Source organism: Hippopotamus amphibius, chromosome 3 (assembly GCF_030028045.1).
Source record: "Hippopotamus amphibius kiboko isolate mHipAmp2 chromosome 3, mHipAmp2.hap2, whole genome shotgun sequence".
Taxonomy (NCBI): domain Eukaryota; kingdom Metazoa; phylum Chordata; class Mammalia; order Artiodactyla; family Hippopotamidae; genus Hippopotamus; species Hippopotamus amphibius.
The window spans coordinates 164,954,354-164,982,104 of NC_080188.1; the positions used below are offsets into that span (position 1 = coordinate 164,954,354).

At 35.3% G+C, this 27,751-nt stretch overlaps 1 protein-coding gene across 1 annotated transcript in view; it reads right to left on the bottom strand.

The window, feature by feature from the left end:
- The window catches only part of HMCN1 (hemicentin 1), a 460,484-nt gene that overhangs the window by 82,470 nt on the left and 350,263 nt on the right, over window positions 1–27,751 (bottom strand). The window contains exons 64-77 of the mRNA XM_057725744.1: window positions 25,734–25,893; window positions 23,412–23,536; window positions 23,006–23,189; window positions 22,339–22,436; window positions 20,735–21,013; window positions 13,807–14,003; window positions 10,503–10,584; window positions 8,755–8,891; window positions 5,123–5,264; window positions 3,955–4,099; window positions 3,092–3,219; window positions 2,631–2,787; window positions 486–607; window positions 126–290 (exon numbers count right to left, since the gene is read on the bottom strand). Of these exons, the coding sequence (XP_057581727.1) occupies window positions 126–290; window positions 486–607; window positions 2,631–2,787; window positions 3,092–3,219; window positions 3,955–4,099; window positions 5,123–5,264; window positions 8,755–8,891; window positions 10,503–10,584; window positions 13,807–14,003; window positions 20,735–21,013; window positions 22,339–22,436; window positions 23,006–23,189; window positions 23,412–23,536; window positions 25,734–25,893 (2,121 nt within the window). The remainder of the gene's footprint in view (window positions 1–125; window positions 291–485; window positions 608–2,630; window positions 2,788–3,091; window positions 3,220–3,954; window positions 4,100–5,122; window positions 5,265–8,754; window positions 8,892–10,502; window positions 10,585–13,806; window positions 14,004–20,734; window positions 21,014–22,338; window positions 22,437–23,005; window positions 23,190–23,411; window positions 23,537–25,733; window positions 25,894–27,751) is intronic.

Here is a 27,751-nt window from a genome sequence, read left to right on the forward strand (position 1 = left end):
TGCCTAAGCCTAGGAATGCAGATATATTTTATTCTTTTATTTTGCTTCAACAGAAGTCCAGAGTAAGGCCCTCCATCAATAACTAATCCAATCAATAGCTGTGTAATCACTGAGCTGGGTCTTACCTGAGGACAGAATTCTATAGCCTTCTCCTCTAGGAAGCAGTCTTATACCATTTTTCATCCAGTGAATTGAGGGAAATGGGACTCCTGAAGTGGTGCAGGTGATCACTGTGGGGGCGTGTCTGGTTACTAGGAAGTCCGTAGGCTCATCAGCTATGGAAGGTGGAACTAAAACAAAAACAACAAAAAGAAAGAAAACTGCATGTTCCCATTCCTTACAGATTTCCAAAGCCTTCTCATATATCTTTCTCTTTCTACACTGAATGTTCGGTAAGTGGAAAAGGAAGCCCCCTTGTGAAGTAGTGGAATGATGAAATGATATCGTTATAATAACTTTCAGTCCATATACTAAGTCAGGTCTACCTTGGACAGTGAGATCCACAGTTCTCTTATCCTCTCCGGCATCATTTTTCACAGTGCACTCATAGGTTGCAGTGTCATCCACAGAAGGGGAAATAATTACTAGTGAACCTGAAGAAAGGAGCCTAGAAGAGAGATTTCAAAGCAGTGGGTTGCTATATATCATTTTTTAAAAAATTTATTTATTTATTGGCTGCACTGGGTCTTTGTTGCTATGCATGGGCTTTCTCTAGTTGCCACAAGCGGGGGCTACTCTTAGTTGCGATGCATGGGCTTCTCATTGTGGTGGCTTCTCTTGTTGTGGAGCACTGGCTTTAGGTGTGTAGGCTTCCTTAGTCATGGGACCTGGGCTCAGCAGTTGTGGCTCACGGGCTCTAGAGCTCAGGCTCAGTAGTTGTGGCGCAGAGCATGTGGGATCTTCCTGGACCAGGGATTGAACTCGTGTCCCCTGCATTGGCAGGTGGACTCTTAACCACCGCACCACCAGGGAAGTCCCTATCATTTTTCATAAATGTTTCTAGTTGGTTCAACATGGTACCATGTTGTGAACTGAGGGAAATGGAACTCTTTCCTGATGTTAAATTGAGCATCATTTTATGTATTAGAATTTAAGTTTATGCAGTAGTGGGTTAATAGGGCCTCAGCCTTGACATCTGCAGGAAGCAGTGGTGTGGAACAATTGTCTTAAGAGGGAATTTTGCATTTTCTGAATGCTTATAGAATAATCAACCATGCTCTCCCAGGTGAAATACAGTGAAATGAGCACACTGACGACAGCCATTGTTTATTGAGCGTTGAACATATTCCTGGCACCATCTCAAATGCTCCACATAAATTATCTCTAAATTTCACAATAACTTTACAGATTGGTATTTGATTATTTCTACTGACAGGTGGGTAACTACAGGTCTGTCTGTCTTGCACCTTTCCCTACTTCACATATCCTTACATGTACCTTGGAGATGCATAGTACATAAATCAAAGACTCTTTTCCTTAACTTTGAATCAACTCAAAACTAAAGTGATCTGAATCGCTTCAAATGTTCAGAAGTTTGAGTAAATACACATACATTATTTAAAGTAATTTGATGAATCACTTTGCTGTACACCTGAACATTGCTGTACACCTAACACAACATTATTAATCAACTATGCTCCAATATAAAATAAAAATTAAAAATATATATATCAAAATGAAAAATAAATCTTTTTAATTTCCAGTGGTTGAACATCTAAAAAAATTAAAGTAATCTAAGTAAGAATATCTGTTTTCTTACTTCAAACAGTGCACTCATGAGTGGAAATGATTTGATTCAATGGGAACATATTTCACCTGCTTGTTTATTCAAGGGCATTGTACATTTCCCCCATAGTGTATGCTTTCAAGTCACTAAACTCCCAATGCCAAAAGATTAAAAAGGTGAGAAAGAGAGAGAAGCAACAGAGTTTCAAGTGAAACACTCCTAGTTTCATATTTCCTGATGTATCAGAATTGATTTTTGTTAAGGTAGGTCTATGAGAACATCTGTTTTTAATACTATGGCAAATCTTTTGACAAGATATCAATTAACTTGAGATACTAGAAATGATGCTCATTAAAGCATCAAAAATTCCTAGTTTTTTAAAGGTTAGTCTTTAAAACTATGATGTCACATTAAGAGCAATGGTATCAGAGCTGGAAGAATACAAAAAAATTGGGAGAAAGTGCTGTTCTTCCTACCTACACATGGTGCTAAATACCTATGCTGTATTTCAAGGTATAAAATTTGATTTTTATTCTGCAACTAAAACTTGTATTATTTTTACTGAATAGCTTTTCTTTTATACCAAATGATGTTTTTATCTTTTGTCTTTATAAAATTCCAAAAGATAGTGAAAAAAAAGGCAGAATGGAAATCTAATCTTACAGAGCTCAGACAGTTATCTACAGGGCCATGGATAGAGAAGTTGCATCTATAATTCAGAAATAAGATTTTAGATTGAAAAAGTAATTCTATATTAAGAAAAAATAATATACTCTCTACATACTAGCTAATTCTTCATACTTTATATATTTGCTGTTCCCATTGATAGAGTTTAAACGTTGATTCTTTTAAAAAATATGTTTCTAAACAATAGGTGGGGTTTTCTAGTTAAATTATTCCTTACCTGTATGAATTTTGATTTTGATCCACATTAAGAAGATGTCCATTTTTTCTCCAGTTGATTGATGGTTTTGGTATCCCAGTAGCCTCACAAGCCAGAGTGGTTTGAACATTTACCATTACAGTTATGTTGGTAGGACCCAGAGTAATAGATGGAGGCACTAAAACGAAGTCACCACGTAAGAGAGAAACACATTCAGCAAATAGTATGCCATTCGAAGTAACTCTGCCAAACTGAAATTAATCATTGCTAACTTGCTTGATAGTTATGAACACAACAAGGTTCTGTGAATTTACACAGTGTTGTGATGCTGCTCTTCATAATGAGTCTTTACTGCTCATAATACAGTGTAATACATTTAAATAGCACTGGATATGAAGGTCTTTATGTTATGACCTCACAGTTTAGGCTACCAAAGAACATGTGACCCAAAGATTGGATGTTGTTCATAAAAGTATATTTACCATGGACTTGTAAATCTATTCGCCTGCGATCTGTTCCAGCAACATTGGTAGCCATACACAAATATCTCCCACTATCAGTAACATGTGCCGACTGGATATGAAGGAATCCATTTTCCAAGATGGAGTATCTATAAGAAAGATCACAAGTGAAGTCCTTCGAAACAGCCTTTCTGATTATGCACATTTTGACTAAAAATTTTATTTTTTAAACATTTTAAAAAATTTATTCATTCATTCATTCATTCATTTATTGGCTGCATTGGGTCTTCATTGCTGCACAGGGGCTTACTCTAGTTGAGATGAGTGGGGACTACTCTTCATTTGTGGTGTGTGGGCTCCTCACTATGGTGGCTTCTCTTGTTGTGGTACACGGGCTCTAGGCGTATGGGCTTCAATAGTTGTGGCACATGGGCTCAATAGTTGTGGCGCATGGGCTTAGTTGCTCTGCAGCATGTGGGATCTTCCTAGAGCAGGGATAGAACCCGTGTCCCCTGCATTGGCAGGTGGATTCTTAACCATTGCACCACCTAGGAAGTCCCTAAGAGCATTTTAAAATACACAGTTAAACCTATTTTCAGTTCTTCTCCCACTTCACAAATTTATAATACCCTTGGTGGAAAAAAAAAGAATATTCTACAAAGGTACACAGCAGATGAGCTTGTGATCTTGGATAGATTATAATCATTACATTTTGAATACAAACCTTAGGAATTATGCTTTTAAAATACTATATTTTGATCCTCATATTAAGATGAAGAGACTCATTTTAGAATGAAAAGACCCAAATAATGCATTGGATCAAAGATTTAAAAACTTATATTTCAGTTCTTACAGTATTTTTTATTCTTTTGCAGAATCGTTACCTTGCATGGTTCCCAGATAGAACAGCTCCATCCTTTCTCCACGTTATCCTTGGGGTTGGCACACCTTCCGCAAAGCATTCCAATAGAGTTGACTTATTTAAATGAATGACAAGACTCTGGGGGCCACTCTTTATGCTTGGAGGAACTGCATAAGAGATGCATGTGGAAAACTTCATTTATATCACATAGCCTGAACTAAGACTCTGATTTGAGTCAAATGTATGCCTTTGCCTACAGCTAATGCAGGTTAATATAAATAGAATTGGGGTTTAATTCCTAAAGTCTTATTCAAGATAAGATTTTATTTAAAAATTTACTTAAAAATGAAGAGTAAATGGTGGGGAAAGGGCTTTAAATCCCTGATATGTTGTGTGAAATCTGGCTTTCTATAAAAAAAAGGCTTGAATAGAATAAAAATCAGCTCTGGTATGATACAAATTAAAGATGATATTTCTTATTTCTCTTTGGCCAAATAATGGTCAGAGAATGTCAATACTGGAACAATTTCACTTTAAATAAAGGATAGAAAGTGGGCTGTTTTAACAAAGCACATCTGTGATTAATCATGCAAGTCTCAGAGCATGTAATTTATTAATCATTGAGTTCATATGGGAATAGAAAATTTGAATTTGAATTTTAATGTTAGAGATATTAGCTGCCTGGACACCCAACTTGTAAAGTTTCATATATTAAAAACCAAAAGGACAGTTTTGAAAAAATCTGTATCATATTCCTGAAACTTGGCAAATTTTAGTGTTTAGATTTTATATTTGAGAAAATTACAGCCCCATGGCAGTCTCTGTCTAGCACGTGTATAATAAAACACCAAACATCAGTAAAGGTGACTAAATAATTGGCTACTTGTCATCCAGACAGAGATAGTGTATTAACTTCGCCAATGGCTGTGATCTGAATGACACAAAACATCAGGATATGCTGATAACAACTAGACATATATTGTCTAAGAGAAATGTATCTTTATTTTTTTTTGGAAAAATGAGTTAGTTTGAATATAGCAATAGTACAAATATCACATGTTGTCTTTTTCAAAAGAAATAAGATAAGCACAAGAATTCGTTTAGTATGCTCATAAAAAACAAAAATGTTATCTCTTTAAATGCCCTTGTCTAAATTTTTAAATCGTGAAACAGTGATTAATTTTTCTTACCATTTACAGTGAGAATAAATTCTCTTGTAGTCTTTCCTGCAATGTTGCTGGCAACACAGGTATAATTGGCTGTATCATCTAGATCTGCATTATTAATTTGCAAGTATCTCCCTCCAGATAGGATTCTTACTCGAGGTGTTGCCTGGATTCAGCAAGTAAAATTTACCATTAATATGTCAGAAAAATAAAATAAAATAAAATAAAATATGAATCATCAAAAGTAACTATAGTGAACTATAGCGTACCTGTCTCCCAATACTTTTGTCTGCTCCCCCCACCACTATCCTGGTATCAAAAACTCTTGGGAGCTATTTCTATGAGTGCAGTTAAGGCAAGAGCACAATCTGTGTCTCCAGTTCTTCACAGTGATGGCCACAATGATCCACTCAAGGATGGAAAAGTGTCTCAAGTTGGGCCCACCAGAGCCCCCCAGAAGGACACTGCTGGAGGTGTTGGAATAAGGCGTATTTTTACTGGAATTACGGGTAGTGAGGATGACATAGCCTGGTGGCAATCTTACCACCACTTGGGGACAGCTCTCTCTGAATCTAAGACATGAGCGGAGTCGGGATTCAGAGAAAGGACAGAGATGCTTGACTACATGATTAGAGCCTCTGGATCTAATAATGCCTAAAGTTTAAGTTCACCAATTACTACAGCTAATAAATATCTTTTTTTTTCCATTTAAGTTATTTTGAGTTTGAAGTTTGTCACTTGAAGTTGAAAGTTTCCTGACTAATAAATTAACTTTCGTTAACTTATAGGAAACAATTATCCTTCAACATTTTCAAAATAAGCAAGTAAATGATTTTAGTCTACAATATTTGTTAAGCACTTATTTTGTGTCCAGGCATGGGACCAAAAATTATGAAAATATAGAGACCTATATCAAAATGAAATACTGAAATATAATGAAATCTAATCTCTGCTATTAAGTCTAATGGGGGATTTTTCATAAACTTTAAAAAATGCCAGGCAGCATCAAAGACTGATATTTTCTGGTTGTGCTGAAGTAGAACTACTTCAGGAAGAGCCCAAATAAGATTTTTCTCCCGTATGGGTTCTGTCCCAAATACAGATATATTTCTAATGAAAAAAGTTGTTCACACTAAGATTTATCTTTAAAGTCCACACATTTTCTCTAGGCCTTTCATTGCTATAGGGGCTATTAGTGGTAAACTTTTATTACTTCTGATGAGAATAAGTGATTCCTTAAACATACATGGTAAGTTCTACAAAACATTTTAATTTTTAATTTTGATATGGGTATAGCAGGGTTTTCGGCTAATAAAAAATTCTGAGTTGATTCTCATGTCTTTCTTCCATGAACATCAGTAAGTTCTGCTAACTTATTCAGTCTCACTACAAATTTCTCTGGTTCTCTTCCCATTTACTGTCAGCAATTCTTCCAAATTTGATTTCTTTCCTCAGATAGAACCTCATTCTCAGCTGATGACCTTATTTCCTACTCCACTGTGATAATCAAAGCCAGGTGCCTGCAATTTCTCCCTCTCATCTTGCATATGAATACAACCTTCTTTCCTATTTTATCCATCTCTGTGGAAGTGTCAACCCTTGTGTTCAAGGCTAATCTCTGCACCTGTCACCAGGGTCCCATCCTTTCCCCACTCAACACACTTAGTCCTATATCCTCAATCTCTTTCAGTAAATAGGCATATACAAATCTCTTTCATATTTAAATAACAGTCCATTAAATCATTTCCACTTCCTCTTTTTTAATTCCCCCAACAACTGTAACCTCTCTTCTACTTTGATCACTCTACTGAAGAACCATTGTTCAGATCTTTAATCACGTCTATGTATTGCCAAAGCCAATGAATACAACTTAATTTGTATCTTAACATGGACTCTGTTAACTGTTCCCTCTCTCTTCCTTGGCTTTCAGTACACTTTCAGTGTCTCCTATATTTAATCCTATCTCTCTGGGTCCTCCTTCTTAGTCCCATTCTTCTCTTCTTTCTTTGCTCACCTTTTAATTGGCAATGTTGCCTTAGGGTTTATTCTCAATTACAGGTCTTCTCACACTATGTGCTTTCTGGTTGACTTCATACATATGGCTTCAACAAGAGGTTATGCCATTGAGAACCAGCAAATCAAAGATGTTTTTGATGAAATATGGACCCACACTTCTTAGTGCTTCTTAGAAGCACCACTTGGATAATATATAGGTAATTCAAACTAAAACTGTACTCATCCTTTTTCCCCCATAACTATTGAACTCAGTCTCTCTCAGTACTGACATCCCTTGGTCACATCTGAGATTAGCCTGAATTTCTCCATCATCAACATTCACTCAGTCCCTATCTGAACACCTAATGGTCTAGTGTGAAATGCACACATGGGAGATAAGACTATGGAGGAAAAGTCAGAGCATGAAGGGCTTTGTAAGCTAAGCTGGGCAGTTTAACCTGAATCCTGAAATCTATGGAGACTCATCAAAGGTCTACTTCAGCCATACCAAGCTACCTGCAGTTCCTGGGACAGCAGCACTCCTTTTCACCCATCAGCTACCCAACATTTAAACTGAACTCAGCCTTTCCAAGAGGCTCCCCTGGGCTATTCTCTACCCTTCAGTCTGGGTTACTTGCTCCTCCCCTCTGTTGCCATAAAATGCTATATATCCCTCTAAGATGCAATTTATTGAATACCAGCAGTATCAATTTTCTATAATCTTTGGTATACTTCTGTATATTTTCAGATAGTCTGTGAGCTCCTTGAGGATCAAGATCACTCTTAGAAGCAATCATAGTGCCTAGCATTATAGTATGCACACAATAAATAGAGAAACTGAGGCACAGTACTGTTAAGTGATATGCATGATGATTTAACATGCTAAGTAACTCTCAGTACCCAGTCTCTCTGTGTTTGGTGTTTGTGTGATTTGATGATGGTGAAAGTCTTTCTGCCTTACCTATTAGGGGCACAATTTCCTTTTATTTAAGCACAGTGTGCCACAATAGGTTATACTAACAGGAGGAGGAAGAATAAAGGTGAAACAAAAGCATAAGCAACTACTAGGATAAGGACAATCAGAGCATTCAAAGTCAAGGCTTTGAGCCAACCCTTAAAGGCTACTTAGGATCTTGGGCTGTACACCGTAGGGCAGCAGACAGGTATCACCTGAGCATGGGAACCGTTAGCAAGCCAGTAACTGTATTTTCAAAGATTCTAGTCTATATTCCTGGTGTTGCCCACATCCTTGGGGTCACTCCTGAGGACCAAGTTTAGACTAGGGAAATTCAGCAATAGGTTTTCCCTAGGGAGTTGGCAGGACAGGTCAGTTCTTCTGAGACTCTGATGGTTTCTTCCTTTTCAAGTAAAGACATAGCTGAGTGTTTCAATCCAACTTTAATACATGGGCTCCAGGAGATACATACTTGGGCCAATTTACAGAGTATACGAATCAAAAAAGCTGTCTTTTGACTCATAACTAGCTACTAACTACCCCAGCAAAGGCTGAGAAGAGAAGGCTGACAAAAGAACTCTGTGCTTACGCCTGCATTGTTGAATAACTAGTAGCCTGATGTTGTTTGGTTCTGTTTGCCTAGTAAGGACTCTATAGCTGATTTTTTTTTTCTCAAAATGAATCTGTGGAATTTAGCAAGGTTTACCTGTAACCGCTCTCCATTTTTAAGCCAAGTGATTACAGGTGGGGGCACTGCATCTGATTTGCATTCCAATGTCACTTGTCTGTTCCGTAACACAGTGAAATCCTGGGGCTCATCAGTTCCAGCAATATTAGGGGGTACTGGGTGTGAGAACAAATACACCAAAGGCTTTTAATAAACAAGATAGAAAATGATCTGGATTATCTTAGGTATTCAACAAATGTTGTCTCTGCTGTATGAAATAAAAAGTATAAACTTAAAACATTCATTCGATTTATAGTACAATGATTACAAATAGTAAAAAAATTTTTTATCTTCCTCAGCACTTTCACATACATTAAAGTAATGAAATTCTTCCAATGGCCACATGAATGATATGGTAGTAATACAATCACATTTTTATCGCCATTTAATAGGTAAAGAAACTAAGGCACAAAGGAGGTATTCCTTGTCCAGGTATATACTTAGTAACAATTTTCTCTGAATATCATGTTTTAAAACTTCTAAATTAGGTTCTGTCCACCATAATATACAGAAATATATACATTTTTATTAATATGCAGAAAGGGAGGGGGCAAAATAGGGGAAAGGAATTATGAGGTACAAACTACTATGTATAAAATAAATAAGCTAGAAGTTTTGGATATATTGTACAGAAAAGGGAATAGAGTCAATATTTTACAAAAACTTTAAATGGAATATAATTTATAAAAATTTTCAATCACTATGGTGTACACCTGCAATTAATATAATATTGTAAATCAACTATACCACAATGTCTAAAAATGTAACTTTTTAATGTGACTCATATACACAATTTGCATGTCAATTAATGGCAGGTCTAATATGTGCATAGGACTGGTGGGGCCAGGGGAACTCTCCTACATTATACCAGCCCTACAGTTTGCTTTGCCTAGTCATTTAGGCTATGAGGAGATAAAGATCTTCTGTTAATTTCTTTAAATGTTCCCCTCCATGGAGAATAATCCCCATTTCTATGTCAGAATAGTATTGGCTACAGTTTAATTGGTCCAATTTTTCTAGAAGGTAATTTGGCTTTAAATATGTGTGTGTGTGTGTGTATGTGTGTGTGTGTGTGTGTATGTGTATGTGTGTGTGTACACTTGCATATAGTCAAGCAAGTCTACTTTTAGAAATTTATCAAAAGAAAATAAAGGAATAGGCCAACACAGATGCATAAAGATATCTATAACAGTGTTGCTTATATTGGTGAAAATACAGAAACAGCCAAAAATAAGGAGCGTATTAAATAAATAATAGTATATTCATAAAATGGGACATCATGTGATCGCTAAAAAGTAATGTTATAAAAATGTTTTTTGACATGAAAACATGTTCACCATATCACTAAATGAGATTAAAAATAAGTTAAATACTATATGCTATATGATCACATTTCTGTGACAATATTTATGGAAAAAGGTCTTATCTTTGTGTGATGAGATTATGAATAATTTCTGTTTTCATTTTTATCATAATTTATATTCTATGATTTTAAAAATCAATGAATATGGATTATTTGGGTAGGAACAAAACAAATAACTCAAAGAATCCATTAAACTATTCCCAAGAGCACATGACCAAAGATAAACATCAGATTTGCAAAATCATATTTCTTAATCTGGAAACATAGTTTTATGAGAGTAGATAGTTGCCCTATGTTCCATAAATCATGCCTTTTAATTAGGTATTTGTGTGTGATGGGCTGCAGGGCATTCTGCCAGCTTTACCATGCACTCTCACTAAATATTCCTCATCATCCTCTCCTGCAGGACTGGATGCCAGACACGTATATCTTCCTGTATCTTCCACCTATAAAATTCGAATAAGCGAATTACACACTGTTAACATGCTGGTTTGCGTGATAAGAAGAAATATCCATTAGAATGAATACAGACGTCTCACACAAAGCAAGCTATCATTAAGACAGCACAATGATCAAAATTCAATAAATGGTTTTAACATGTGTGGTTAGCACTCTGATACCAAGCACAGCCTGGCATCTCTGTTACATGTAAATCTATGTATTTGACATAGATTTAACAGAGTTTCAGTATTTGATCTCAGAATGTTTGCATGTTAGGTATATTAATGACCTCAGAAAAGGCAGATACCTATAGGACCTGGCACCATACATGACAGACTAGATTACTCAGTATTTATCAAAGAAATAAGTATTTATGAATGTAAACTGTAGACTGGAAAGTCCTACTGGAGTCTTCCTGAAGAAAATAAAATACGTTAACCAACCAATCAACCAACCAACCAAATGAGTAAAGAAAATATCAGGTTATTTTAATAAAGCAAATTAATACCACATCTTTCATCTACCTTTGATACACATGGTGAAACAAAATAGCTATATTATGTAATCTGGCTGTAAATAGGTCAGGCTGACAGCAAAACCTACTATCTTCTCACCAAAACCAGAAACATTTCTTTAAAAATCCCCATGCAGAGGAGTTTCCATTGGAAGTGTTGGTCTTTATTCATATTTGACATGGTGTAGACACAGCGCATGCTTATGTATGTGTAAAGTATACACTGAAAAACAGATGATCTTACCACTGTGAAAAATGTACTTTGGAAAAGTAGAGAATCCTGTTTTCATTTATTTTACTACTTGAATACTCCTAGAATATTGGGAATTTTAAAATTCTTACATTCAAAACCGACTGTATAGATTATGGAAAAACTTTTTGGTAGGTTGCAAAAGCTCCACTGAAAAAAATTAAGACTAGTGTGTTTGGAAAATTACTAAATACAACTTTAGAAGAATGACTGTCACATCGTCCTTCAGTTAAGAATTGAAGGTGATGCACTACTGCCTAGAGAATAAGTTCTAAGTTTCTCATCAGATCTTTAAAACCTCTAAAAGTCAACCCTTCTCCACCAATTCAGTTTATTCCCAAATCATATTGCCCCCTCCACCTGTCCTGACTTAGCCAAACTTGCACCATCATTCATGACTGTTGTTAGATTATGCCTCCTTCAAGAAACATTCCCTGACAACTTACGCCCTTCTGAATACTGACAGTTACTGTTAGCAGCTTCATTTTCTAAAGTGTGCTCTGTTAATAGGGTGTTTGAAAAATTATAGTTATTCAGGTTTCTTTAGAGTAAGTTTGCAGAGTTGTTGACATGCATCATGGCTCACAAAGAAGAGGAAGGTACAGAATGTATTTGGTCACAGAATTTTTCTCCTTTTGGAATAAATTACAGAATGAGGGTTTGATGGAAAATGTCTTAGCAAACTCTTGTCTTTATCACACAATTTGGAATTTGCAACGCATCCATTATGTACCAGGCATAACTACGTGCTACAGATACACACAAAGAAAAAGTTCAGGTCACTAAGATACAGTTTAGTAATAAGTGCTTTAACAGAGACGTACAAAATGCTATGAAAATAGAGGAGCACACAAGCAGTCTTGGGACTTGGTAATATTTAATTTTTCAATTCTATGATGTTTTTAATGGTTTTCTTATTGTTTCTTTTCCTAATTTTATCACATGTGTAGTTTTATTTTTCTTAGAAAACTAGAAATTTCTCGAAGGCCAAGAAATATCTTATGTATTACATCTGTATTCTCCACAAAAGCTAGAATATGTGGGTCACCAATTAACAGTCTATGGAACCTTTGTCTTATTTTGTTATAACTTTTCATTCTTATATTTAAGACCTAGTGTAATGTGGCCTTAATTTCCCTTTAAAGCTTTATTTACCATGATTCCTTTATATTTATGGTTCTAGTGCTCACACTTCCCTGTCTCCATGCTATTCCTTATGTTACAAAATTCTTTTGCTTCCTTTTTTGTCTGTTGAAATTACAGCATTCAAGGGTTTTGATTAGTATGTGGTTTGATAGCTTGGCCTGAGTTTTCTCTGGGTTACTGAAGTGCTTGATGGAGAAAAGAGGGGAATGTGTGCTCTCCTTGACGTTAGAAACAAGAACTGGGCTGAGTTCCACTGGCTACGCTTTTGAACCAGATCTAGGATTGAGACCAGCTCCATCACCGAGCAGTGGTAAGTACTTGCCAGGTGAATACTTAATCTTTCTGTGTCCGTTTCTGGATTTGTAGAAAGGGGATAAAGACACTGCCTCATAGAATTGTCACAGGTGTGATAGAGCCCATAGCTAAACACAAGACTGACACAATTTACAACCCTTAGCTCTCTTTTCTAGCTCCCTTTCTTTTCTGATTCCTCAGTGAAAATATACACAAAATATGATTACATAATGTGTTATTCTGCTTTTAAAGATGATGATTATAATAACAATAAAATCAGCAGCAACAACAATCATTCTATCTAACTCCGTTTTAGCAACACTTCATGCCTGTAGCACCAGTCTAAACACATCATGTTAGATTATCTCTAAATCCCCATGTATATAAGTTCATTATTATTACTATTTTTATCCCCAGTTTACAGATGAGGGCATTAGGGAACATATGGATAATATTTGTAATATAAGGTTTGCTTTTGTTTGTAGGACAGTATCTTGTTACAATAAGACATCCCAGACATACTTCTCTTTAATATAGTTACATTTGGGGTTAACGTCCTTAAACACAAATTAAAAGAACAGTTTTATTGAATTGATCATTTTTTGAAAAATTACGTCTCTTCAGATTTTCATGTCTGCAAGTTCATTCTAGAGATCAAAAGTGGTCTTTGAAGCCTCACATATATGTTAGACTGCTTTTTGCCATTTCCGTGAAGGGCTACATGGCACAAATTAAAGGCTTCAGGAAATATATTATCACTTATAGCACTGTGAACACTTGCAAAAATTAACAAGAAGGTATCTTGCTTTCTTCTGTGTTTAATATGATAATTTCACTTCTTCCTTTTAGTCATGTTATCTTGTGTCTACTCAATCATGTATGTCATAGAACCAATCAACCCCCTTTAAAGTTACAGATATCTGATATATTCAGACTCCAAGACTACCTCTCCAACATTTCTCATGGATTAGCACGTAAGAAGTTTAATCTAGGAGAAACTAACTGTATGAACTCTGAACTTACCTGAGCACTAGATATTTGAAGAACCTCTCCTCCCCCAAGAGTTTGCATCTGATCCATCTGTGGAAGGGGCCGTCCATCTTTCATCCAGGTAATTTTAGGAGTTGGGATTCCAGAAGCAGTGCAAGTAAGTTCAAGTGGATTATTAACAATTACTGACATCTCTACAGGTTCTTCAGATCTATTGATATGAGGTGGTTCTATTTAAAAGGAATTAAAAGCAACAACAAAATAAACTTGCTGTTTGATAAAATACTGCAGATTAAACTTCAAAATTCAACTCCAATTTGTACAATATAAATTGATTCAAACAAGGATACCAAAATGATAATTCCTAGATGTTATTATCATTTGTCACTGGCTCTATTTTATTTTTTGCAATTTGTTGAGGGGCAATTTATTAAGTGCCAGCACTATGTAAGTCTTTGTGCATTATCTTTTCACTGGCACTGTTCTAAAAGCTATGGATCACACCTGTAATAGATCATGAAGTAAATGGCAGGCCGTTAAAGGTGATTATAGCTGAGCAATTGAGATTCAGATAATTACAGCAGTCTTACTTGTAAAGATTTGAAAATGACAAACACTAAACCCATCTTGTATTACTTTTTAGAGAGTTACTTAAATATAGTAATGTTTTTGCACCTTTTATCTATTGTTTCTACAAAAGCAATGGGTAAATGCTATGGAATTTTGCAATCATCTTTTCCATGCAGAACTTTAAGAGGAAATAATGACTAAGCAGAAGAAAAAACAGTTATATTTGGAGACTATTTCTGCATAAAATACATTTGTTATGTCTGGGCAGAAATAATTTCCTTTTTTGTTATTTATACTTCTAAATTACCTTTCTCAAGAGGATGTTAAGGAATCTAAACACTTGGAGGAAACAAAGTTTCTTAGTTCAACTATTCGTAAGTTTAGGAATCACTTTAAAACAGATTTCCCTTACATAGGTCATTCAAATTTTCTATTAACGTTTCCAGCTTACTATTTCACGAGGTAGTAAAAATAGCTGTTGGACAGCTCCAAGGATTACCTGGGGGGGGGTGTGTGTGTGTGTGTGTGTGTGTGTGTGTGTGTGTGTGTTTTAAATCAGGCACACAGTTTACAGCAGAGGTTCACAGCAGAGGATCTGAAATCAGCCTGAATTTGGATCTTGGCTCCAACAATTATTAGGTTAGTATTAGGATTTGGGTAAATCTCTAAAATAAGTATAGTACTATTATATAACTAATAGAATTGTGAGGATTCAATGAGATAATCTATAAACTACATTTCTTTTGTGTTTCTGAATCTGTCTTATTTTATAATTAAAAGTTTTAAGAAAGTTAAACTACTACTAATTCTACTACCTCTGCTGGTGTTGTAATTAAAAATGGCCTCCTAAAAATTTGTACCTATGGTCCTCATTTTCCTTTCTGGAAAAAGATAATATATTTAACACATTATAATTAAGAAGTCAGTTTCTTAACTATTGTCCCATATGACTTTTTCACTTTCATCCATCTTATTATGTATTGCTATCAAAATACATTTTCTTAAGTGCATTTTAGATCAATCCAAGATTTCTTGCTTAAAAGATGTTAGCATCTGCATGTTGCTCATTGAATTAAATAAAAACTCCTCATCATGGCTTCCAAGGCTTCCACAATATAGCCTCAATCTCTCTTTATAACATTATCTACTTTTAATACACTTTATGTAACCTAGACTTCAGACTAGACTACTTCTCTCCCTCAACAAGTTCAGTCCCTTCTTGCTCTATGACTTTACTAATGCTATTTATTCTACTGGAACATCTCCAATAGTCCCACCATCCCCTAACTGAGCATGTTCAAGTTTTCTCAAGGCCACTTTAATATCATTATGTTCATCTGTAAAAACCATAAATCCTTTCTTGATTCTCTCAACAAACTATAAAATTTCTATCCCTTTTAATTTCCATAGCATGTTGTTTGTATCATTCAAAAGCGCTTATCTGACTCTCCATTTGACTACAGTCAATTCTTTATTCCTTTCACTTATTGGTTATTTACTGTGAGAGTCACTGTGAATACAAAGATTAATTAAGTCATTTATCCTCAAAAGCTTATAGTACTAGATTTAAAACAATATGTTCCCAACTGCTTCAAATTCCAGTCATCAGATCTTACATGTATTAAGTGATTGTGGACCATCTTACTCTGTATCTTGTCCATATATCTTGTACTTTGGGCAGGACAGGAGTTGTCCATACTCTGATGACTCCAAAACGTGTATTTCTAGCCTAGATCTCTCTTCTGGGCTCCAGGTCCGTACATACAATTATCAGATAAGCATCTTCCGTGGGTTGTTTGAAAACAACTTCAAACTCAACATGTATTCACACTGAACCTATTACCTTTTTCCTCAAAACTTGGTCCTTTTCCAGCATTCCCTGTACTTATGTGATGAGCCCACCAATTGTTCAGTCACATAAACCAGAAGCTGGGAGTCATCCTTGATATCTTCTTGATATCTTCTTCTTGATATCTTCTTCTTCATCATCACTTCCATATGGCCAAGTCCACAACTGAGTTTTAATACTTCTACCTGCAACTGTTTCTAGAGTTTCCTCCATCTTTTCCTCTCACCTCCATCACTAATCTGAGCTATAATATCTACTTGAACTAATATCTCCTCCTTCTGTGCTGTAGGTGCCTATGCAATATCATTTACTTGTTTCTTTCATATTAACAGACCTCCATTTTGTTAGGACTGTCAATTTTGTTAGGACGGTCAATGTGCTACATTTCTTAGGCTCTTTAGTAGATAGTACATGGAGTGGCATTGGAAGATGGAAGTGGAGGTAGTTTTGTGGGGATGCTAAGAAAATCCTGAAAGGGGCAATTCTTTGCCTTTCCTATTTTTTTCTGCTCTATTGTTGCATCTGTGATGCTGGGGGTGAGCAGCCAATGCATGATCACAGACTGACTATTATATAAAGGCCAAAGGCCAAGGGAACTGTCAAGATCTGAACTGCCGAACCAATGCCACTACTGCCCACCTCCAGACATCTCATTCAGTGAGAAAAACAAAAGTTCTCTCTTTAAGTCACCATAGTTAGACTCTCTGTTGATCACAGCCAGACACAATTCTTAATAATACACTGTCTCTCAGAACCCACTCTTGTCCTGCTTCAAGCTGCTCTCCACTTTGCAATCTGAATGGTCTTTTCAAACTGCAACTCCACTCATGGCATTCCACTTGTGAGAACTTTTGTTTCCCATTGTTCTAGGATAAAAGCCAAAAGCCTTAATGTGGTCAACAATCCCTTCATAGCCTGAACCCTGTCAACTCCCTACCTACCAGCTTTATATTACACGATCTTCTCCCTTGTTTTTAGTATTTTAGTCACAGTGGACTTTTCAGAACCACTAATACACCATGACACCTCCCACCAGGTGGATAGAATTAAGTAGAGACTAGCAGTTCCCCAAACTAGGATATTTACACTTACATTCCTAGTGTAATAGGGATTGAAGTTTTTCAGATTTTAATGGAATTAGCTTTCAACAGATGCTGAAATGCTAAAACTGCAGATCTTTTGTTCTGCCAGTTTTCAAATCTGTTTTAAGAAAACATCCTTATAAACCCTGCAGGTGGGAAGGTTGTTTTTTGTACATGACTCCAACAGTATTGGTGTTATTTTTCTTTTTCTACATCCAGAAATGTACTGGGCTGTGATTCTGTTCCTGGGTTCTTGAATTTCTGGAGAACTATTCCTTCTCTCTTTCTCCATTGCCACATGTTGCACCAGGCCCCTGTATTTTAGGCCTGTATGAGTATAACAGACTCTTCGATTCATTCTTCACTCTGGCATCAGAGGGATTTTTTTGGAAGTGAAATCTGACTGTAACATATTCCTGCTTAAGTTTCTTCTGTTGCCTTCGTAATGAGGCCCAAATTCTCTGAGGCTCTTCACAGTATGGCTTCTGTCCAGGTATATTTCCAGTCTTGTCTTCTTCTACTGTTCCTGTCACACTCAGCCTCAGTGAGCACAGATAGACAACTCAATATTTACCACTTCTAGGCTAAAGATGTAGCCATCTCCTCACTCATGTCTACAGTTCTAATTTTTAAGGCTTAGATGTATCTTTGAGGAGATCTTCTTTGAACCTTCCCATCCCACAGAATTTTATTTTCACCATATTATCCTTATCACACTCAAAAGTAATTACTTGTTCAATATCCGTGTTCCCCATCAATGCAGGAACTCGAGGGCTGAGACCACATCCTTCCTATACAATGATGCATTCAAGTACCTGTCATACCATATGTCACATAGTAGGTGTTCAATAATTATTTGTTACATGACAACTAGAAACATGCCTGGCACATAATATATAGTCAGTAATTAACAATATGTGATAATTAATGTACAAGATCACTTTTATGTCACCTCTTGGTATTCCTCATACTCTGTGAATTGCTATACAGGAATCTGTTACTCCATCCATCCTTACAAACACATGCTTTCTTCCGCCTTCTGTTTCTAAATATTCTGGAGTACCGCCTCCACTACTACCTTTCATTCTATGGAATACTCATCTACACCACAGTATTTCTTTTTTTTTTTTTAAGAACTTTTATTGAGATACAGTTGACATACAGTAAACTGCATATATTTAGAGTGTACAATTTGGTATTTTTTTTCTTATTAGTAATGTATATATGGCAATCCCAATCGCCCAATTCATTCCTCCCCAACCCTCCCCGCTTTCCCCACTGGGTGTCCATATGTTTGTTCTCTACAACTGTGTCTCTATTTCTGCCTTGCAAACTGGTTGATTTGTACCATTTTTCTTTGTTAATATATGATGTTTGTTTTTCTCTTTCTGACTCACTTCACTCTGTATGACAGTCTCTAGGTCCATCCATGTCTCTACAAATGTCCCAATTTCGTTCCTTTTCACAGCTGAATAATATTCCATTGTATATATGTACCACTTCTTTTTTATCCATTCCTCTGTTGATGGACATTTAGCTTGCTTCCATGTCCTGGCTATTGTAATACACCACAGTATTTCTGTTTGTTTATGTAGATACTGTTCTGCCTCCTTCTATGGTTAAAACTCACTTTAATCCACCTGATAAGTACCTAATCCCATTCAGTTCAAGCCAACAGATAAATATTATGTGTCAAATGCCATACTAAGCCCTGAGAATACAGCAGTAAGTAAAAAGGGTACTGATCATCATAGAGTTTAAGGATGAAACACACTTTTAAGTTTACACAAATAATTAAAATTGTAATAGGTACTCTGAGAAAGATTATAGGGCATCCTGCAAACATTTGGCTAGACTCTTGCCAAAATTCTTATTTTTCCTTGTGGGGTGCATGTTGTTAGAAAAAAATGTAAAGAGCCTGAGGTTTTACACCTCAAGGTTTTACCTCAATCATCGTGAAAAAAACAGAACTCCAAAAAATTACTGATTAGTGAGATGGTTCATTTCATTCATTTTCATACCCCATCCAAAGTCAAATTTTTTTACTCCAAGGAAAAGATATGTTTTCTCTTTATACTATTTGTTTGCATGTAGAACATATTTTAAATACTTATTTTAATGCACAAATGAGTAAATAGAACTAGATTTGACCATTACAACTATAATCTACAGACTGGATTATTTAAAGACTGTGGGGAATAACATAAGAGTATAAATATTATGCTTTCCCATGAAATTACTATCATCAGAAGTGATTTCAGTTCTTCAAAAAAGTTAAAAAACTGCTTATGAATTGGCTGTATGACATGGTCAATGAATAATGTTTTATAAGCAGTGTGTTCATCCTTTCACACAGATAAGAAACACAATAATTTAACATGCTACAGATACTAAAAGTAAACCTAGGTGAATTACAAAACAGAAATATGAAGTACAATCGAAGTTTTTACAAATTTTGTCCTAAAGCCAATGATTCTAAGAATTATACTTACTTGTCTTTTTTTTTTTTAAGCTCTTTATTGGAATATAATTGCTTTACACTCCTGTACCAGTTTTTGAGGTACACCAAAGTCAATCAGCTGTATTTATACATATATCCCCATATCCCCTCCCTTCCACGACTCCCTCCCACCCTCCCTGTCCTGGCCTTCTAAGGCATCACTCATCATCGAGTTGATCTCCCTTTGTTATACAGCAACTTCCCACTAGCCATCTATTTAACAGTTGGTGGTGTATATATGTCTATGCTACTCTCTCACATTGTCCCAGCTTCCCCTTTGCCCGCCCCCCCCCACCCCGTGTCCTCAAGTCCATTCTCTACATCTGCATCCTTATTCTTGCCCTGTCACTAAAAAATGGCACTGTTCATCAGTACCATTTCTTCAGATTCCATATATATGAGTTAGCATACGGTATTTTTCTCTTTCTGGCTTACTTCACTCTGTATGACAGTCTTGAGGTCTATCCACCTCATTACATATAGCTCCATTTCATTCCTTTTTATGGCTAATATTCCATTGTATATATGTGCCACATCTTCTTTATCCATTCATCTGTTGATGGGCCTTTAGGTTGCTTCCATGTCCTGGCTATTATAAATAGTGCTGCAATGAACATTATGGTACATGTTTCTTTTTGGATTATGGTCTTCTCTGGGTATATGGCCAGTAGTGGGATTACTGGATCATATGGTAGTCCTATTTTTAGTTTTTAAAGGAACCTCCAAACTGTTTTCCATAGTGGCTGTACTAACTTACATTCCCACCAACAGTGCAGGAGGGTTCCCTTTACTCCACACCCTCTACAACATTTATTGCCTCTAGATTTTTAAATGATGGTCATTCTGTCTGGTGTGAGGTGATACCTCATTGTGGCTTTGACTTGCATTTCTCTAACGATTAGTGATGTTGAGCATCTCTTACTGTCTTTATTATCACTATTTCCCAATTATTTTACTTACCTAGGACCTTCAGGATAAAGTGTTTACTAACTTCTCCTGCTTCATTTGAGGCAATGCAGGTGTACCTTCCTGAATCTTCAGTTTCTGCTTTGATGAGCTGAAGGACCATTCCTTGAGAGCTTATTGATGGATGAGCATCAAGCCCCAGAGGCTGGCCATCTTTAAGCCAGGACATCCTGGGAGTTGGGGTTCCATGGGTAAAACATGGCATGGAGGTGAGACTACCCTTGACAATTGTGATTTCCTCTGTTCCCATCCCATTGTCCAGATTTGGTGGTACTATATTGAAAACAAAATAAAACAAAATTACATATCTGTTATAATTTGATATCAATTTAGATTAAAAATTTAAATGGTTCAATTAGTTCTATAGTGTTTCTATGATCTATAAAAATACAGAATTTAAAATAGCATATAATTAATTGATGACTTTATTATAAAAACATGTGTTATGTAGTCTAACTATTAACCCTCCAAAATATTAGCAATAAGTCCATCAACAGATGAATGAATAAAGAAGATGTGGTACATATATACAATGGAATATTACTCAGCCATAAAAAGGAATGAAATTGGGACATTTGTAGAGACATGGATGGACCAGAGACTGTCATTCAGAGTGAAGTAAGTCAGAAAGAGAAAAACAAATATGGTATATTAACACATATATGCAGAATCTAGAAAAATGGTACAGATCAACTGGTGTGCAAGGCAGAAATAGAGACACGATGTAGAGAGCAAACATATGGACACCAAGGTAGAAAGCTGGGGGATTGGGCTGGGATGAATTGGAGGATGGGATTGCCATATATACATTACTAACAAGAAAAAAATAGCAAATTGTACAGTTTAAATATATGCAATTTATAGTATGTCAATTATATCTCAATTAAATCCTTAAAAAATACAAAAAAAAATATTAGCAATAAGGCCTCAGTACTGTTTCCTTGCAGAACATACAAACTAAATGTGTTTTAAAATTTGGCCATTTTTTAACATCTTAGGTTTTTCCCTTTAATTTGTTATAATGTATATTATTTCAGAAGTATACTTTCAGCTACTTTATGTGAAATAAATAAAATAATAAGTTCCAGAGTAAGTTACATATAATCCAACATAAATCATTTGCAGGCTATAGTAAACAGTTACTTAACTATTCTGAGATGTTCTTGGGGATTATCAACTCTGGTCTAGCAAATCTTAATAATCCAGAAATTGAGTGTTTTGAGTTCCATCTCCGCCTAACGTACACTCAGAGATATTTAGTATACATGCACATATCCATTCATATTTTAAATACTCTCAGTGAGACACTAACATTATTAGAAAAGTCTTAACTTTGTATGAAAAGACTGGTCTTGTATTTGAATTGAAATGCTATTTTTAAAATTTAAATTTCATTGAATGCAAAATTCCAGGTTAGAAACGTATTTTAACAGATAGTATGCTCCAATACATATGGACCCCTTGGGAGAAAAGTCATGCTGCCCTAGTTAATAAGATCCTATTTGACCACTCCTTCCTGATATGTCAATATTTAAATTAAGCCTGTTGCTTAATATTGGACACATAGTATAGCACTAAGATCATTTCTGGTGACATACCAAAAACTTGAAGACTGTAGTGTTTATTATCCACCCCAGCTCTGTTGGAGGCCACACAAGTGTACACAGCAACATCGGACACCTGAGCTCTCACAATCCTGAAAAACAGTTTGACCCAACAGTTCATAATTTGATCCTATTCAACATATACAAGTAAAATATCTGTGATAATACAAAGATTAAAGAAGGTGATTTATTTTGGGAAATTTTAGTTATAAAGCTTATAACCGTCCATCACAAAATATAGATGCTTCCAATGCCATGTATTTGACAAAGCCACTGAAAGTATGAGAGGTGAATATTTTTCAAATATACATTAATAGAGAATGATGAAAATCATAAAAATCACATGATTGTAGTAAGAATCTTCCTATCATTTTTCCACATAAATTTTAGCTAAAATAGTAGTTCTTGAAAAAAAAATATGATAGATATATGTCTATGAAAGACCTATTTTATAGAAATTTACTAAAACATGAGCATTTACATTAAGAATAATAAACCATTTCAAATTTACATTTGGTATCCTCCCTCTTCTAAAAAATTAGTGAAAGGGAAACAAAAGTAAAAACTTAGGAAAAGATATTTTAAAAACATTATTTAGATGAAGGTAAAGTTTACAATCACAGTAACTTTGTCTAGCAAATCACACCCAGTGAAAGCTGACCTGATAACTTGTCCTCCAGACAGCAACCGGATATGGGAGGAGAGAGGCAGAGGAAGCCCATTCTTTAGCCAGTTTATCTGTGGTGGAGGCATCCCTGTGGCTCTGCATTCAATATTTATTGAAGTATCCACCAAAGCCATTAGTTTCTCTGCTTCGTCTTTATTACCCCTAATTGCAGGTGGAACTATGTCACGCAGAAAATGAGAAAGAAGGGGGTGGGGTGTGTATTACTAGTTCCAATCATTTCAACTATATTTACCCATATTTCTGCTTTGTATACCAAAAGGAAACAACAAGGACATCAGATTTTAGAACTAAATGCTTCAGACACCTACTGCTGGACCTTCATTTCTTCTGATCGATTCCCAAGGCAGCACAGTCAAAAGAGGGTGAAGTTCATATTTACCATAGACATTCAAGTTAAATATTCGGTCTTCTTCTCCAGCAGGATTGGTGGCAACACACGTGTATTTCCCCGTGTCAGATGGGAGAGCTCCGTGAATGTTTAGTGTGCTGCCATCTGCAGTCACCCTGTAGAAAAGATTATATCAGAGGCACTGAGATGATTTATATGGAGCTATTGCTTGAAAACTCATTCCAGGTTATTATATTCTTTAAAAAATATCACCCTATAACGCATCTTCATCTTGGATACAATGGTTCAAATCTTTTTCACAAAGTACATGGAAGCCTGTTAAAGTCAGAGCTAGTGAAACTGATGGAGATTTCAGGCAACCAACCAAACTTATACAGTAATGGGTCTCATATATCCACTGCCTCCTTATGAGAGAAAAGGAAATGAACAAAATCAGGTTGGGAACTTTTCTGTCCAAATCATAGGCAAAGACATGTTTGTCTCAGAGAATGTTTTGTCCTTAGTTATCAATGTAAGGTTGGAATTAAATGAAAATTATAAAAATGCTGATATAAAAATTGAAGAATTACAATGAGAAATTAAAGTGAAAAATCTAGCTATAAACAACTTAATAATACTCAGTGAGGAAAAGGATAGGGTAATTTATTTAAACAGTGACAACAACTTAGTATTTATGTATGGGTATAGTTTGCAAAAATTTTTCTACAAATTGCTAAAGCTTTTCCTTTGGATTACATAATAGTGAATACTACTATACAATTAGGTTATCAATGATATCTAAATTAAGATTATTGCATTATTGATTCTCTACACACACCATTAATTATCAAATAAAATTTCCTGTGTTTTATAAAGAGATTAAATTGCTATCTACAGTTAATCTTACAATAGTGATTTTATTAGATTCTCCCAGTGTCAAAGATAAATACTCTACTTCTACTATATCATGTTATTAAATGTAATTATTGAAAATTAAAATTTTATTATCTGGGTCTATTTTATTTTTCCTTTTTCAAAATATGAATTTTAAAATTCCATGAGTTTAACCATATGAATAAACAAAAAGCAAATTGCCATGACCAAAAGAAAGCAGTAAGTTGACTTTGGAAAAATTACTGTATTTGACTGACAAATTGGCTCGCTTACAAGCCTACACATATTGTGGAGCTGGGAACAAATAAATAATCAATAAAGTGGATATAAGAATAAATGTATTGGGTATCTTAATGTAAGAGGAGAAGTAATAGATCCTAAATTCCTAGGTACAAATATTATCTTATAGAAAATCTTGAGGTCCCACCAACTATCTAGCACTTGGTTGAGTATACGATTGATATCAGTTGATTTAATAAAAATTAAATATTTAACTATTCAGAAATATCCACACCAGAGAAATTAAGCTCAAAATGTACCTCTAAACTAAAACATTGTTTGGCAATTTACCTAATCTTGTAAAGGGAACAAATATCTAAATTTTCACCTAAAACAACTTCAAAGAAAATAATTTATTTTTCTTTAAGTTGTGTATATTCAATTCATTGATTAGAAAATATACTGCAAACCCTTAAATTTAAAATATTGGTTCAAAATGATAAAGTTTGAAATACATGTAATTAATGCCTGCTGAGGTATATATAATTCTTCAAGTAATTACAATTATTCTGGTATGTGTATATTACGGGGCTTTGCGATGAAATAATCTAGTGGGATGTAGAATTCTGCATTGTCTTTCAAAAGGCATTTGTTGTTGAAAGTAGCAGGAAGCCCTTACCACACTATCATTCCATCTCTCCGTGGTCTGTGGCATGAAGTGTCAGCTGAAAATGGGATTTGGACAAATCACTATAAGGGATGAACCAGGTTATGATGATAACATCTTTTCTCAAAATGAGGCAAGCACTATGGTATGTCTGATAGTTTGGTGATTTCAGGACACAGAATCATATCTAAGAGATGACTAATGAATCTTTTGCAGAATGAAACTGGTTTGATGTTAGCAAGAAAGAAGAACTAATTATTTTATGATGTTGACTTTGGGATAAATGTTCTGAAATTAGAAGAATAAAATCTACAACCGTTAACTAACACTTGCAGGAATGACCATGGGAGGAGATTTTATAACATAGAGTTGATAAATAAGGAACACAAACACAAACAAACAAACACTTTTGAATGATTCTGCAAGGAGAATATCTGTGTCCAACTCTCCAAAATTGTATCCTTTTTCTTTCTGAATACAATGATAGCCAAGTCCAAAGAGACTGAATTCACTATTATTCATGTGAAATTTGAAGCATAAAGCATTGTAGAAGACATTACAATTAATGATGTAAAGATTCTTTTTACACATACCAGATTCTTTCTGTTTCACTGTTAGTTATGGGTTTGCCATCTCTAAGCCACTGAATAAGTGGTGTGGGAATGCCATTTGCATTGCAGACCAGCTCAACATTTTCCCCGAGAAGGACTCTGACTTCACTTGGAATCTCAGCACCAGCAACATTTGGAGGAACTTTGGAGAAAGAATTAAGACTTTCATTAACAAGGCACAAGAATATAAATTCTAATAAATACAGCAGAATCATAGGACAAGATGCCATTTTTATTTCATATTTTTCCTGGATTGTGGTTCAAGATCAAACTCTCATTATTGCCATAAATTACTTTTAAATAAGGAATAGGAATCACTTCAATATTTCTGTAATATTGTATATGGTATAATTGTTTGCTCATGGTGGTTGGTGACAAATCTACCTCACGGGCACACCTCCTGGCCAAATGGAATCACTCTTAGATTAAATCCTCAATAGATAGCTCAGAATTAATACAGTTCAGGAGAATCTATTTTATAAAATTTTGAGATAAATGTCTGAGAAAAATATCTAAGTTGGTTACTTCTTTCTCTATTTAAATGATTTATTCTGAACGATAGATAGGCTTATTACTGGTTTCAAGACTTAACCATTTCTCTTCCCTTTTTCAAGCCATCTTTGTTTTTCACTTCAATAATTCAATTAAGAAATAATGTGCACTTAAAAGCTTTTGCACAGCAAAGGAAACCATAAACAAGATGAAAAGACAACCCTCAAAATAAAAGAAAATATTTGCAAACGAAGCAACTGACAAAGGATTAACCTCTAAAATATACAAACAGCTCATGCAGATCAATGTCAAAAAAACAAACAATCCAATCAAACGAAATTGCATCATTTGTAGAGAAGTGGATGGACCTAGAGACTGTCATACAGAGTGAAGTAAGTCAGAAAGAGAAAAACAAATATTTTATATTAATGCATATATGTGGAATCTAGAAAAATGGTATAGACAATCTTATTTGCAAAGCAGAAATAGAGACACAGATGTAGAGGACAAACGTATGGACACCAAGGAGGAAAAGGGGGGTAGGATGAATTGGGAGATGGGAATTGACATATATACACTATTGATACTGTGTATAAAATAGATTACTAATGAGAACCTACTGTGTAGCTCAGGGAACTCTACTCAGTGCTCTGTGGTGACTTAAATGGGAAGGAAATCCAAAAAAGCAGGGGTAAATGTTTACGTATAGCTGATTCACTTTGCTGTACAGTGGAAACTAACACAATACTGTGAAGCAACTATACTCCAATAAAAATTAATTTAAAAAAGAAATAATGTGTACATACAACTCAACAACAGAAAAACAAAAACCCAACTGAAAAATGAGCAGAAGAACTAGATAGATATTTCTCCAAAGAAGACATACAGATAGATGGCCAAGAGGAATATGAAAAGATGCTCAACATCACTAATTATTAGAGAAATGAAAATCAAAACTACAATGAAGTACTACCTTACACCAGTCAGAATGGCCATGATTAAAAAAATCTACAAACAATAGATGCTGGAGAGGGTGTGGAGAAAAGGGAACCCTCCTACACTGCTGGTGGGAATGTAAACTGGTGCAGCCACTATGGAGACAAGTATGGAGGTTCCTCATGTGATCCAGCAATCCCACTCCTGGGCATACATCTAGACAAAACTATAATTCAAAAAGATGCATGCACCCCTATGTTCACAGCAGCACAATTCACAATAGCCAAGACGGAAACAACCTAAATGTCCATCGACAGGTGAATGGATAAAGAAGATGTGGTGTATACACACACACACACACACACACACACACACACACACACAATGGAATACTACTCAGCCATAAAAAAGAATGAAATAATGCCATTTGCAGCAACATGGATGCAACTAGAGATTATCATACTAAGTGAAGTAAGTCATAAAAAGAAAGACAGATACCATATGATATCACTTATATGTGGAATCTAAAATATGACACAAATGAACCTATCTATGAAACGAAATAGAATCGC